General features: G+C 35.2%; 1 protein-coding gene across 7 annotated transcripts in view; it reads right to left on the bottom strand.

The window, feature by feature from the left end:
• Positions 1–15903, bottom strand: part of LOC125385208 — a 68846-nt gene that overhangs the window by 26969 nt on the left and 25974 nt on the right. For 6 of the 7 annotated variants that reach the window (XR_007224240.1, XM_048406355.1, XM_048406354.1 and 3 more), the window contains 4 exons: positions 13448–13664; positions 8244–8405; positions 7623–7820; positions 6804–6913 (listed from right to left, as the gene is read on the bottom strand). Coding sequence is in view for 6 of the 7 variants with exons in the window: in XM_048406355.1 (XP_048262312.1) it covers positions 6804–6913; positions 7623–7820; positions 8244–8405; positions 13448–13664 (687 nt within the window). In the remaining variant the exon portion in view is untranslated. The remainder of the gene's footprint in view (positions 1–6803; positions 6914–7622; positions 7821–8243; positions 8406–13447; positions 13665–15903) is intronic. The other variant, XM_048406359.1, reaches the window with a different exon arrangement.

The raw sequence follows: 15903 nt of genomic DNA, 5'->3' as shown, positions 1-15903 counted from the left end.
TTATTTAGTTTGTCGTCTGCTACGCAGAAAGTTCATATGGATTTAGTAAATAAACTAATGAATGTTTTTTAACGCGGTATAAGGCAATCGGTTCGTTAACTCTATCGTAAACAAACATGTTCAACAATCTCTCGAACACTATGATAGCCGAGTATCAATGCGATTCACTGTATAAAAGTGAAATTCGAACGAGATCGAATACGATATTTTGGAAATTCATGAACTGCGTTTCAAATTTCGCCAAATATTTAAGTTAGAAATAGCGATGAAAAATTGGAATTGAATAAAATATGCATGAATTCTGTATATGTAAATATTTTACGAAATACGTTAATATTTATTGTAAAAAAAGAATTTTAATATCCACCTTATTTTAATGTTACAACTCGTAATATTTACTGTGTAAAATATATGCGTGAAGTTTCGAGCGTTCAAGCCTTAACGTTTAAAGCCTTTCGAACATTAAAATCATCTGAAGTCGTTCCGTCTGATCATTTACGAGTCTCGTCGTTTTAAAAGTTCGAGCATCGAGTACAAATGCCGACCTAAATAAAATATCTTGATAAGTAAAATTTGGTGGAAAGCTCTGCTACTCTCAAGCTAATTTCTACTCTTTGACATTTATGAAAATCAATCGCAATAAGGTGCCATTAAAATTGGAGTCCGATGCAGACGTTCTTAATATCAGTTGTCTGATATCGAATGCTATTAAACTCGCGTAAATTTTTATCGGTAATACCCGAACTATAGAACCATTGAAAAAATATCCCATACTTATGCAATATGAGCATATTAATATTTATTAGCCAATCAACATATACAATACCGTACCATTATGATTAGACCACGAAATTCTGTGCGAATTTAAACATTTCTAAAATTTTCCAGAATGAATTTATGTTAAATTTAAGGGGAGGCTAAGGTTAATTCGTACAAAAATAAGGCATGTTTTTGTGAATCATTTGTGACGGCACAGTTAAAATTTTGCGAAAATTTGCGGCTAATTTTCCCTTCAAAATATTCCATAAAAGTGAAAAATTGAAATTTCGAAAACCCCTCCCAGCGTTACCTGGGGAAAATTGTTACCTAACGAATGAACTTTGATTTTTTGATTTCAGATGATCCAGCACCAAGTTATGAGCAATTCTACTTTTTTCCGAGACACGTCCGAATAATTGCTGCCATTGCCGTATTTTTTAATATTTCTCCGTGAAAATTTTATACAATATTCTTCGAATGTCATACTTTAATGTATTATTGGTTTTAATAAAGAGATTTTAACTGTGTCGTCACAAATAATTCACAAAAACATGCCTTATTTTTGTACGAATTAACCTTAGCCTTCCCTTAAAGGTGCAAAAATGCAGAGTACGAGTAATAAGGAAATATGTATGAAATATCCAAAGTAATAGAACAAACAATTTTCTATCTAGGTTCCATTCCTTTTTAATTATCTTTGTAGAATTATGAAGCTGCATAATAAATATCCGTAGTCTACTCAATGCTTTCAAAACAAGTCACGTGTATAAGGTTGTTCAATTAACTCTATTACTTGAAATGTTGTTTTTAATAATATTAAAATATGTTCCAGGTACAACTCGAATGGTTTAGAGAGCAACGTAATTTCACATAATTAGCATTTTTCATATGTGAACACGTAGAGGAATATCATCGATGTTTCCTAAATCGGAATCATATATATTTTAATACATTAGCATGTATTACTTCCTTATGTCATCCTTATGTCTCTACAAAAGAGTATTAATCTGTTTACTATCTATTCGTATATACTTTTAGTTTAGTAGATATTTTAACTATAATTTGTCAAATTTGACGTATGAGAGGCAAAGGGAAAAACGCGAAATGGTATTCCAGTGTTTTCGTTATCTTTGCCTTTCATACCTTAAGTTTGACAAATTAAAGCTAAAATATCTACTAAACTAATAGTTTTCCGACTACAGGTTATAGAAATACGTTAACACTTTTTGTTACATATAGACATACTACTTGTCTCAGAAACGCACTTCACTACAAAAAGCTACATGAAAATACCATACTACACCATAAATGATACCAAACACCCCTCAGGAAAAGCGCACGGAGGAACACCAGTGATAGTCAGAAACGATATCAAACATTATCTACACAGCCAAGTTTTTTTTATATTTATTTATTGAAATTCACAATTTGTCCAATTTGGACATTTGGTAGAATTTTTTAACAGTAATATTAACATGTTGGTGGCTACCCCCAGCGGGGTACCATCCTCGCGTTTGCGAAGTTATATCCTTTGTGAGGTCTGCTGGGTGCTTCCTTTTTAGCCTTCTGTCCATGTTTATGGTTTTGAACGTTTCTGCAGCTAGCCGGTTTGGGTGTGTTGTTATTCTTGATTTGTATTTTTCTGAGTATCTGCTAATTTCTTCCTTGACCGTTGGGATTCCCAGATCCCTCCGAATGTCATCATTTCTAACGTACCATGGTGCGTTTACTATTGTTCTAAGGATTTTAGCTTGTATTATCTCTATTTTGTTTATATGGCTCATTGCTGCTGTCCCCCATAGTGGTATTCCGTACGTCCAGATTGGTTTTATGATCGTTTTATATATTTTTAATTTATTTTCTATGGTTAATTTGGATTTTCGGCTTGTTAGCCAATGTATTTGTCTCCTTGTTTTCTGTATTTTTTCTATTATTGATTTGGTATGTAGTTTCCATGTGAGTTGTGTATCTAAGTGGAGTCCTAGGTATTTGACATGCTTTGTTTGTGTTATATGCGTGCCGTTCAGAAGGATGTTTGGTGGTATCTTTTTTCGTAGCGTGAATGTAATATGGTTGCATTTATTGGGGTTTGCTTTTATTTGTTTTTCTTGTAGCCACTTTTCTATTTTTGTGATATGTTCTTGTAGTAATTTGACTGCCGTTTCTGGGTTCGTATGCCTGACTAGTATAATTGTGTCGTCCGCGAATGTCAATACTGTGCTGTTGGTAGTTGTTGGTATGTTCGCCGTGTATAATGTGTATAGTATTGGGCCTAGGACGCTTCCTTGTGGTACCCCTGCCTTGATGTTTTTAACTTCAGAATGTGTGTCCTTGATTTTTATTACGAAGGTTCTGCTGCTTAGGTAGGATTTTATTAATTGGTGTATTTGGTTCCGGGAATTGTTTCCTAATTGTTTGTAGTAGACTTTCATGGTTAATTTTATCGAATGCTTTCTCTATGTCCATAAAGAGGGCTGTGCAGTATTCCTTGTTTTCTAGTGTTATTATTATTTCGTTTATAAGCCTGTGCAATTGCTCTATCGTGGAGTGTTTGTTTCTGAAACCAAATTGGTGTTCCGGTATTAGTTTTTTTTATCTCTATTATTGTTTTATTTATGTCTATTTGTAATATATTATTTTTTCCACTATTTTGGAAAATACTGGAAGCAGTGATATTGGTCTGTAAGATGCAGTTTGGTGTGGATCTTTGCCTGGTTTAGGTAACATTTTGATCTGTGCTAATTTCCATGGTTTGGGGAAGTATTGAATTCTTAGAATTGCATTGAACATTATTGTTATTAGTCTTATCGCTTTTGGCGAAAGGTTTTTCAAGATTTTGCCATTGATTAGGTCGATTTCTGGTGCTTTGTTGTTTTTTGTTTTATCGATTATGTTTCTAATTTCTTGTGCTGTTGTTGATAATGTGTGGTGTGAATGTGTTGCAGAGGTGGTTGAAGAATTCTTCAGCTTGTTCTTCGTTGCTTCTTGCCCATGTGTTATCTGCTTTTCTGATTGCTTGGACGGGTATTATTGCCTTCTTTATTTTTTTCGTGGCTTTCCATAGGGAGTAGTTGAAGTTCTTGTGTGTAGAGAGTGTCCCTATGAACTTTGCGAATTCGTTATTGTTGTGCTCTTTTCTTTTGTTTTTTATTTCCTTTGCAAGTTTGTTTAGGTGTTTTTTGTTTTCTCGAGTTTTGTGTTTTTGCCATTTTGCTTTCGCTTTTCTTTTTTCTCTAATTTTGTCGAGTATTTCTTGCGGAATTGTTATTGTTTGTCTGCTGGTTGATTCGGGTGTAGTGGTTGTCCTTGCTGCTTCTTGCTGTAATGTTACTACTGCCTGTTCTATGTGTTCAGGAGTTTTCAACGGGATGTTGCAGTTTATTTTGCTATCTATTATTTCTTTGAAAGTTTGCCATTTGGTGATTTTATTGCATAGTGTTTCTGGTTTGCTATAAAGTATTGGTTTGTTTCTGTATTCAATTATTATGGGTGTATGATCCGAGCTAAGCACGAGGTTGGGTGTTATTTTTAGTTCGTTTGTGTTTAGTCCCCTTGTAACTGCAAAGTCCAGAAGATCTGGTTTTTTGTTCAGGTCAGTCGGCCAGTATTTCGGTGTTCCGGTGGATAATATGTTGAGGTTATTATTTCTAATGTATTTTTCCAGTATTCTGCCTCGAGGTGTAGTGTTTCTCGATCCCCATAGCGTGTGCTTTGAGTTGTAGTCTCCCGCTACGATGTACTTGTGCCCTAAGTGCTAGAAGTATTCTTCCCACATTTCTGATGTTATTTTGTATCGCGGTGGCACAAATACTGCTGACAACTGGAAGTAGTTGCTGCTAGTTTGAACTGTAACGGTGGTTGCTTGTAAATATTCCTTATTAACGTGGCTGTATCAAAAAAGCAGATAACACATGGGCAAGAAGCGACGAAGAACAAGCTGAAGAATTCTCCAATCATCTTTCACACCACACATTATCAACAACAGCGACCTCAAAAGTCATACGGAGGAGGATGCACAAACCACTATTATCGCAACTGACAAGGAATACATCATATCTAAAACAACAGCACAAGAAATTAGAAACATAATCGATAAAACAAAAAACAACAAAGCACCAGGAATCGACCTAATCAACGGTAAAATCTTGAAAAACCTTCCGCCAGAAGCGATAAGACTAATGACAATAATATTCAATGCAATTCTAAGAATTCAATACTTCCCCAAACCATGGAAATTAGCACAGATCAAAATGTTACCTAAACCAGGCAAAGAACCACACCAAACTGCATCTTACAGGCCAATATCACTGCTTCCAGTTCCGCCTGTGCAGGCGACCTAAACGGACGTGCGAAACAGTGCTCCAATGAAAGTGCGGCAAGAGGGAAGAGAAAGCGGCAAAGTAAACGCCCATCAACAAAACATGGAATCATGCAGATTCCACCAATAAAAATAACTAACACAGGAGAAACATACTTTATAAATAGAGCTACAGACTCTACATATGCAGAAAAAAAAGACGACAACATGGAAATATCACAAGCCTATGACGGCAATGCCCGAGAAGACTTTCTAATTCTAGAAGTGTTTTCGGTTGGTTTTTAGAAAGGTCCTTGGGTTTATTACGCGCTCTTAAGAATTACGGAGAAAGCGGGTAGTGGCCTAACGCAAGAGGCGGAGATCTACCTAACGGAAAGTCCGGATTTTTTCCCATGAACAATGTTGCCCATGAACCACGTTGGTAGGGGGCTTCTTCCTCCAATCTTCCTTCCCAACATTGGTCATAATCAATCGGCATCGCGGATCATTGCCCTCACTTTCCTAACTAAAAATGTAAGCAACGAATCCACGTTCTTCGTTCAAAGAGCACACCCATACCGAGCTTTCCCTCCGTAATCACATGAGAACGAACTTCAGAGTCCCTATACCTCTCACAGTGCCTACAGGTCCGAGAGCTCCTACAGCTCTCACAGTACCTACAGGTCCGAGAGTTCCTACAGCTCTCACAATACCTACAGATCCGAGAGCTCTCAAAGTGTCTCGCTAGTCAATCAAAGTCAACATATACACGAATTCTCTCATCTACGAATAATCCTTTTCTTCGTTACCTGTATCTTAATCAACGGCGTTACTAACTTGTGTGATTGTACAAAATGTTGGAAATATATATTTTTATAACCCTGTGAATCACAGTGTTATACTACAACAACCACCTTTATTATCCTAAACGAAATGAGGGGATCGAGCTATTCGTGGTGTCGATTATTACAATCGTAACGGGAATTTACGATTCCCGTTGACGCGTATTCTCGTGACCGCGTCTCCCCGCGATAGCTCGAAAATACACTTTTTTATCAAGAATATCGCAATGGATCGATTAATTTATTAAATTATATGATTTCACTTAAAGAAACAACGCTAACCTTCATATATCATTTACGCGTTCATCCACTGAAAAAACTAATCATGCCAAATGGTGCTCTCCTCGAAACTATTCGACTTGTATCTGAAATATTCCTTGATATTATCAAAAACAAGCAAAATATTCTAGGTGATAAAGTTAAGTGGATCGCCTTGTATAGCTGATCACCTAGAATCCTCAAAATTTAGTCTTTTAGTCCTTGAACGCCAAATATTATCTCGTATGATATTATACCAGATTCGATAACACAAATTGGTAGAAATTCCAGTGCCTTCAGCATGTGATAGCATGACAGGAGTATTCAGAATGATGACACTGTCAAGCATTATGGTCGACCAATATCGTGTCCTTGGAGATAATAGTTTGTCGAATCACGTGTCATGCCCCTCATGTTATCAATATCGAATGCACCGCATTTACCGACGTTAATATCGGATTTCGTAACCTTGATGCCTTGCATATTAACTGTCACAGGTGCAAGGTCAATTGTATCGCGTTCCATTAAGCCGAGACAATTTACATGGTTTCAGACACCACGTGGGCCCCCGTTAACGAATCAATTAACGATTTCGATGTTACATTTATCACTTCCTTTGTCCTATAATGAACGCAACTTGATATTACCTTGTTCTGACAGGAGTGGAGAAAGATGCTCGACCCCACATGACTCGTCGCAACGCCTCTCCTGTTATGCCACGTTTCTTCAATTCGTTTATCGTCACTTTGCCTACGCGCTGTAAGCAGAAGCATTAAACATAAAGAGTTAAATTAAGAGTAACGAGATTAAAAAATTTCAGTGTAGAAATTCTACGAGAAAAGTGGAAGATAAGGCAAACTGCATTTTGCAACTGCATTCTATTTTAATTTCATTAAAAAATCCTGTAATATTGAAGTTAAATTAAAAATAATAAGGTGTAAAAGGAATTAGTTTTTAAGAGAAGAGAGAAAAAGAATGCAAATTAAATTAATACGTTTATTATAATTTCTTGGAAATACTGTAATATCGAGATAAAAAAAAGATAATTACAAGAAATACAGCTGATGAAAATTCATAACGCTACTTCGGTTATTTTTGTTATTCTAGTCGCTTAAAACAAAGATTTCGAAAAGTTTGAAATGTATCCGGACCCTTTAAATCGATTCGTTACTGTACAAAAATCCATTAAAAATACTTGTTAAAGCACAAAGCTGATAACTATAAAACGAGGAGAAACATAGGTTTGAACATAGGTTTGAACATGGATATCAACTCAGCGAGTTTCTTTCTATTTAAAAAGCACTATGTTATATGTGTAACAAAATCTAATATCCATAATATTTTCAGTACTCGTTATCGTCGTTGATAATCACATATGTGTAGTTGATGCGACGCTAAAACCTATTTAAAAAAAAAAAAAGAAAAAAAGAAGAGAGAAAATGAAACAACAGAGGAAAACACGTCACCTTCCAATTAGCCACCGCGCCTTTGCGTTGCTTCGCCTTGGTTTTCGATTTACTTTTAATAACCAGGACTCCGCGCTGTTCCGAGGCGGGGTTGTTCGGGTCATCTCCAGGCCCCAGTTTAATACTGTATTCTTGCAAATAATTCTGCGCATCTTTTTGCGCGACTGCACGCTCCAGAGAAACCACGATTTTCGCCCACTGCAACCAGTTAAACGCTCTATAATTGACTGCTTCTAAAATTTTCTGACATTTTAGCTCAATTTCTTAATTAATTCTTAAATAAAAAATAAGCAGAATATATATTAAAAGTGATAGTCATTCAAAATAAGACCTTTACCAAATTTTTTGTTACACATGTATCATACTACGATTATAATATGACTACTTCATCGATATATCAATTTTATCACATATATATACACATTTTTTTAATATTTACATAACTCAACAATTTAATCATACTTCATCGGCATTCAAATACACGTGTATGACACTTAATTCTATCTGTAGACTTGCAGATCGACGCAATCGTATGATATACAAAACCCAAGGGATAGCAAACAATAGGATACGTTAATCCATGAAATCATCAATTAATTATGTCATTGTACAAATATTTACTTGCTTCACCCATTCCTTCTCGCTCTGCTCGATCACATGCGCGTAAGTGTTGCCCATCATCGCAATCAGCATATTCAAAAGCAGTATGGGCACCAGGACCATAAATATGGCGAACACCATCTTCGATAAATTAGGGTAGGTCGTGTAACCAAGGTCCGTATACTGAAACGGATAATCGTTTCGCCTCGTTATCAGTATCGTCTCCAACACGCTCGAACGATCCGGAATCACGGGCAGCGGATCGATAAAAATAATCGTGTCGCAAGCAAACGTGCACTGCCATGGATTTACCAGCGGGAATCCAGCCGATTCTTCTGCTGCTTCGCATGTTTAATTCGACGTGTTTCGACGAATCGCTAGACGAACCGTAAAACCGAGCAACAATTTTTAGCGAACATTCTACGCTTTATAAAGCTATTTATGCGGTGTTGGCGCTGGCGTGGTGCAAATTTTTATTCGTTTGTCTTTTTAAGGCAAAAAATAAAAAGAAAGAATATACAACATAGGGAAACTGATGAAATAGACCGAAAAATGTAACGTTATTCGCGCAGACAATTCCTAATTGAAATTCAAAATTAATGCGTACCGTAGCGTTCTATGAGGTGAAAAAAAGGCCGGTTTTGCAGTAAATTTACACTTACCATTAGAGAAATTTCATTCGCGGATTATAAAGTAAACGCTGTAACGAAGATCGAAGTTTAACTATATTTCGTTTGCATCGCAAGTGTTGTGTTTAAGTGGCGCAAATTCGATAACCTTTCTCTGTATGAGTCGGTCGGAAGCTATGCTGACTAAGTCGGTAAATTAAAATGCATAGAAAAATGACTATTACAAACTTTATCTCTGGAAATTTTCCTTCGAATTGACAATTATTTCTGCAATCTTCTTGCGACAAATACGTTTACGAAAATGAGATTCTTGTTTGAAACATCGAATACTAGTTTTGTATGTGGATAATGTGAAATTGGTATATTTCTAAAAAGTGGAATTGATCAGTTTGAGGCTCGTATGACAATATCTCTCTAGTCGTTAAAGCTATGAAAATGTTGATGCGGATATAATAACACGCTTTACGATAAACAACATAAAACGAGTAGACGGTGAATACGGGCTTTAAATGTTTTCAAATTTCTTGCATAAAAGCTGAAGTAAGAAATTAAATTCCGATTTAAATTCGTATTAAATTGCCCTAAAATACGTAAATACAATATAGGGAATCTTCCCTCTACAAAACGTACATTGAATTCGAATCTTCACGGGAAAGTTTTTTTTCACTCGGAAAGTTTACCAATTTTTATCCAGGCATCAGTTTTTCAAATTCGATAATCTGCCGATAGGTCGTTTCTCGTAGACCAACGATTCTAAGCAAATGTTTCACAGGGAATAAATTCCCTCCCCTTCGTCGCTCGACAGCATAATCGATTCGTTAATTACGCGGAAGATATACGAGATCTCGGGGAAACACGGTGTGGCGCGTTATTTTCTAGCAGGTCCGGGGGCCGGGTCGTTGAATGTAATTCAATTAGCCACGGATACAGTGAGTGCGCGTTGCGAATTGTCTTGATATTTCATCGGTGAAATTCGATTAATTGAAACGCAGGAAACCACGCCACGAGGCGAGCCAATTTTTCCCTACGCGCGTGCCGGCTTGCAACTCGCGATCTATCGATTGCCGAACGAGCGAGTGTTTCTCTTCGCCCCTTCTTTTTTCCCTTTTACGCGTGCCCGGGAATTGCACGTAGCGCGAATGTTACATTAAAAATGAGTTTTCTGCGTTGAATATTCTCAACTGCGAAATGACGACTTTTTTTCCTATTCTTGTTTATGGTACAGTGACTTACGAAAGTATTTGAGCGCTCCTGAAAACTTTTTATGACCGTGACATAGGTCGTGTCGCTTTTTGACGTTAACTTTAAGCCTGTAATAATAATACTTACATTTATCGTTAATCATTGTGTACTTTATCATCATTTTTAGCGAACCTCTACGATCTCTCGATTAACTTTTTTATTGCATTTTCCAAACATTTGCGAGGCTTTGAATTAAAAAATACCTAATCTATTATCAACTTGATATGTCCGCTATCGTTGGCCTTTCTTTAATAAATATATCATGCACGTTATATAAAACATTTTGAAATCTCATTGGCACTGTAACAAGACACAACTATCGCGATTATATTTGTAAAATATGAAACAGATTTGGAAATGTATGTGGCAGTTACAAGATACTCATTGGAAGCGTAACTTCGCAAACATCACATATCAAAGTAATTGAACAATCAATTACTCACTATATTGTATCTTTAAAGTTACTATTCATGCTGTATAATAATCACTCACTAAAAGTAAAATACATTTTCAAACCGGTTCCAGTGGTTTCAGTACTTTCACTGGTTTCAAGATAGTTGCGTTTCGTTGCAGTGCTATCAAAATCTCAACAAGTTTCGTATAATGCAAATAATTTACTCGTAGAAAAATTCGGTGATAAGCGTTCAAATACTTTCGTAAACCATTGTACATCGATTCAAGTCGATACCGTTCATACTGAGAACCCCTGTTACTTGGAAATTGAATTTTCCTGAAACCGGAAGAATAGTTCTTTCATAGTATTGTTGTACTGCTGGTATCAAAGAATTATTCTTTCATTTTATTTATCTTTTTTCCAAATCTCCCCATTCTCTTTTTGTCTTCAACGAATAACATGGAAACAAGAATTCTTTGATAATTCATTTTGTTGCAGCAATCCAGTTTAATGGATTGGAATACATTTACAGGATGATCGCGAAAAAAGAAATTAAGTTATTTGTTATCTTAAATAAAAAGTAGTGAAACTTTGCAATCCGAATTGAAGATACTTCCTTTTTTATATTCATTAGCGACGAAATTTCAATGGTTCTATATAATTTTCTTTCATATCGTAGAAAATTAGATTTTAGTGATTGGTAAATTTTAAGTAAATCTTAACTGTAGCTTTGTAAAACTTTGTAAGATATTTTTTACTAGATTCTCGTGAATTATTAGTATTTTATTATTATTTTATATAGAAGCATCATTGCTAATAATACGAAACAATGATATACTAAAATAAATATAATTACAAATTAATAACACGATATAACAATAAGGTAATCATTAACTAACCATTATGTCCTAATCGCCTTTCACCTATTATACTTCTTAATAATGAAGCATTAAATCATTAACAAGAACCAATCATTTATTTTATTAGTATTTTATATAAAAACAGCAACATTAATAATACGAGGTAATAATACACTAAGATAAATATAACTATAAAGAATAATAACGCGAAACAATGATAACGTAATAGTTAAGTGATTATTATGTTCTGTTAACCTTTCGCTTATTATAAGCCTTTAATAACCAAGCGTCGAATCATTGTCAAAAATCAATCAATAAATTGAACGTTTATAACAACCAATAATATTTTTACACCGACTTAATGTATTCCTATAAATTATACTAGACGTTATTAAACTCGTACGAACGATTCAGGCAACAAATCAAACGAATTACTTTGAAAAAATAAGAAGAACAGAAGATTCTGTCGCTCTAACAACGTCACAGTTTCTTGTAATCCGAAACGGACCAACGTTTAACCAGAAAAACAGGAATGGCAAGTATCTCTGATTGAAACTGATTTACGAGCAACATTTAAATTCTTAAACCTTCCACGGTAACCGGTACAAAAAAAGCTGTGCTGGAAACGCCGCTGGGAGTTATGCTCTCCATTGACATGCAGGCACGATTTACCAAATTGCCCGATCCTTCTCAACATTTAACTTTTTCCTCCTATCGAAAATGCCGCGACTGAAGTTATGTACATATGTACATAGAGCACGTAACAATCCGCACAACCTTAAAAAAGAAAGGTTGCAAACGTTTCAAAATTTCCTTTCACTCTTTTCAAACGTCAGTTTCCTTTACGCGTATTGGAGGAAATATTATAAAGAAATAAACATGATCTCGATCGAACTATAATTCGTATGATGACGGAAAAGAATGTAAGACTTTTTCGATTCTGGAATCATTGGTTATTTTAACTTCCACTTATTTTTTCCGAAATACCATTTCGGTAAAGGAAATATTTAAAAGTTATCTACTAAAGGTCAGAGAATGTTCGATGAAATAAGAAGAAAGGTATTGAATCATTATTGAAGATACAATAAAATCGAACATGTAAACGGGACAAAACAATAACGTGTATTTCGTTTTCGTCGCTAAAGTGATTATTAAATAGCAATTCAATTTAAGAACCGTGACGATCATATTACATCAATATAACGTACAATGTATATTTTAATTCCTTTCAACTCTGCATAAATACTTGTGCTATTACTCGTACTAATTGCGAATCTATTTAGTTAGTAGAAAGTAGTAGTCGATGTAAGTTCAGTAAATATGTCCTTACAACGTAACTGGTAACGTAATAGTGTGTGGTTACTAGTAGCTAATAAGCCGCTGCGACACTAAACAAATAAATTAATAGTAATAACGTATAATAACGTATTAATAATAATAATATAACGTATATGTATTACGTATGAAAAAATAGCGAAACTTCGTCTACTTCTATTTTCCTCATAAATTTATCATTTATAAGAATATCGCAATGCCGCGATAATAAAATAAAATGATTAAAATAAAATTTAATATTTAACAAGCACAATCTCGTTATCGCATATAACACTCTCAATCCTGATTTGTAGAATAAGCAACGTACATAAACGATGTTTTATCAGGTCCTCTCAAAATCTAAAAACTGTCAGTTAAATTATAAAAGAACGAAGTTTGTTCACCGCCAAATGATTAAGTAATTAATAATTCCCCTCTTCAAACTTTCTACTTCCTGATTTGATTTCATAAAACCTTCTTTGCTTCGTTCTGGCATAAATGAACGATACACGAGAATCATGTAAATACAGTGCTCTGTTACGTGCTGTGTTGTTAAGCGGGTGATGGCCTTAGTCCGCAACGAGCATTTCACTCAAAACCTTGTTCGAAATGCGGTATGTTCATAGTTATGAAAGGGCGGGGCGTTTCAAAGTTATGAAAGTAAAAAACGGGGATAAAGAACAGGCGTGCATCCATGCAAACATGTGTGCACGTGAATACATACGATGATAGTCAAAATAACCGCGACAATAAAACGCTGATTTATAGGGAACGGGGGAGGCTTACGTTATAATCGCCGAGGGTTATCTGAAACAGTGCCATCCAGGTCGAATGATAGGAACTGTAGAGGGATGATTTCACTCCCGGGAAGCCTTTGTACAAAAAGTAGAACGACTGGCAAAATCCGAACAGCACCACCATGTAGATTATCCCAAAGGTCAACATGTCACCGGTTATCATACTGTAGACCATGGTAACGAATGGACCGGTCAACCGGATAGCGCTGTTAAAACAATCGAAAGATATATAAAAAGTATATATGTGTATATCAATGGCCGTACGATAATGACGCGTTAAAACGCATCGACGATCAGATATCGCGGTTGTATCGTTTGTCTGCGCACAGATTTCGTCATGCGTCCTTCTGTACGAATGCAAACAGCCAGAAAGGGTGGAAAGAACGATAGAGAGCTGGTATGTATTACTGCACTGCGGTTTTCGGTTCACTTTTGGCTTAATAGTATCCTGCTGTTGCTAAAAAATTCTCCTTCCTTAATTTTTGCTTTATTAACTCCACTTTTGTATTTACAATCTGTCAAGAAGAGACGATAAATAGATATATGTAGTTATTTTGTTACAGTAACATGCGGTTTTTCACGAAAGAATCTTTCCTAATACGCGTGAATTTAGATTTCGCTTGTCACAAAGTTGATTTTTTCTTTTATTTTTTAATACTACAATAGTCTTTTTGATTAGTAAAACAAGAGTGAGACTAAACTATAAAAATTGCAGATCCGTAGCAGTAAACCGTTAATTGTATTCGAATAAGGAACGCTGCACACAGGGTACAATTTATGCAACAATGAATTTAGCGCTAGTTAGTGTGTAAGTATAACGATAAGTATTGCTATCCAATCTAAGTAGTTAAGCATGTATCTGTGAGAGCTCACCCCAGAGCAATTAGATTAGCCCCAGCGTCATTACGGTTCAGCTGTTACGTTTACAGTATTATCAACGTTATGGCGTAATTTTTGTAAAAAGAAGTTTTAGGCAATGAGCGTTTTTTTTGAGAAAGAAGACCTTGTACGTGTGTGCTATTGTAGTCTTATCGCGGGAGATAACAGCCGACATGATCGATGGAACTGGATGCCGTCGTGAAAAAGCAGCGTTAAATGTTAAAGTGTCCAGGTTTAACGCACCATAAAAGAGAGTAGTAGAAAGAACAGAAAGAGAGAATACTGGATTATACAACCACAATTTGGGTCTTATGGTTTTGATTCCAGGGAAAGGTTGATTATACTGGTCTGATAAAATATTCGTCTATGCATACATTTTTCTATCAACTTTTTATTATTGACAATGCTTTGTAATAGTGTGACACGTTCACGACTTATTATTTCATGCATGAGTCCATACAGCGATCTATTCCTGCATCAGTCATGCTCGGGGTCAGAAATCATATTCTTCTTTTTACACATTACAAATGTTTCTCTTTTATTCGCTCATTTATTTTTTTCCAATAAGTTGTAGAGAGAACATATACAATAATCGCGTTGTTTGTGAACAATAAGTATCAGTGAATATTTCCGTATTGTTTCTATACAAGTTGTGCGGAGCGTTTTGTTTTGAATAATGGCGGAACAGATTGTCTAACCATGGAGTGCTTCGGTTCAGTTAGCGTAGTTTGCTTCCCAAAAGAGAAGATACGTAAACCTTCTAAGTAAACATGTTCTTTTATGAAGCTTATCTCGATAGCTTGATACCATACATCAGATGTAGTATTGATTTTGGATAAATTTTACCTTTGCACTACTTGCTCTTGCATATCTTATACTTCTTTATACAAAATTACAGCTCGAGCAGATTATTTCATCTGAGATGAGTTTCTTATTCTATTGTACGTACCAACACTAATTAAACTAATTAAACTACATGGCCCCACGCTTACATACGAAGAAGATAGTTTCTGCTTACAACAAGCACTTTCTATTCTAAAAAGTTATTAGTTATCTTGCATCTTTCACCATAGCTACACAGTTAAAATAAAATAATAACATTCTCAATGATAATACATGTTGCGTTCTTTACGAATTAACTTCTGGCACGAGACGTAAAATTAGCATTTTCGTAGCTGATCATTTTTTCATGTGTTCTAAAATTAAATGTTGCTTGTGAAAGGGTAAATCTAAAATTGGCTATCCTAGAATTATCAGAAATATATAAATTACCAGATCTCTTTTAAAATAAGGATTTTTGTCCTTTTCACATTTAATTACGCTATGGAAAAGTTTATGGTTTATACCATAGTCCACACCAATCATTACACGTGTTTCGTGCATTTAGTTGATAAATGTACGATCCTAAAATGTTCAAGGCTGTATTAATATTATGTTGTCCGAAAAGTGTTTTTCTTTTACAGACACATCTTTGACAACAACGCATCTTTATACAAACATGAAACCTAATCTGTCGAACATTATGATCTTTACTTTGATAGAACAAAATGGATCATACATAATTCA

This window comes from Bombus terrestris, chromosome 6 (assembly GCF_910591885.1).
Source record: "Bombus terrestris chromosome 6, iyBomTerr1.2, whole genome shotgun sequence".
Taxonomy (NCBI): Eukaryota; Metazoa; Arthropoda; class Insecta; order Hymenoptera; family Apidae; genus Bombus; species Bombus terrestris.
Note: the sequence above shows the minus strand (reverse complement) of the source record. Positions and strands in the feature narration are given on the sequence as shown.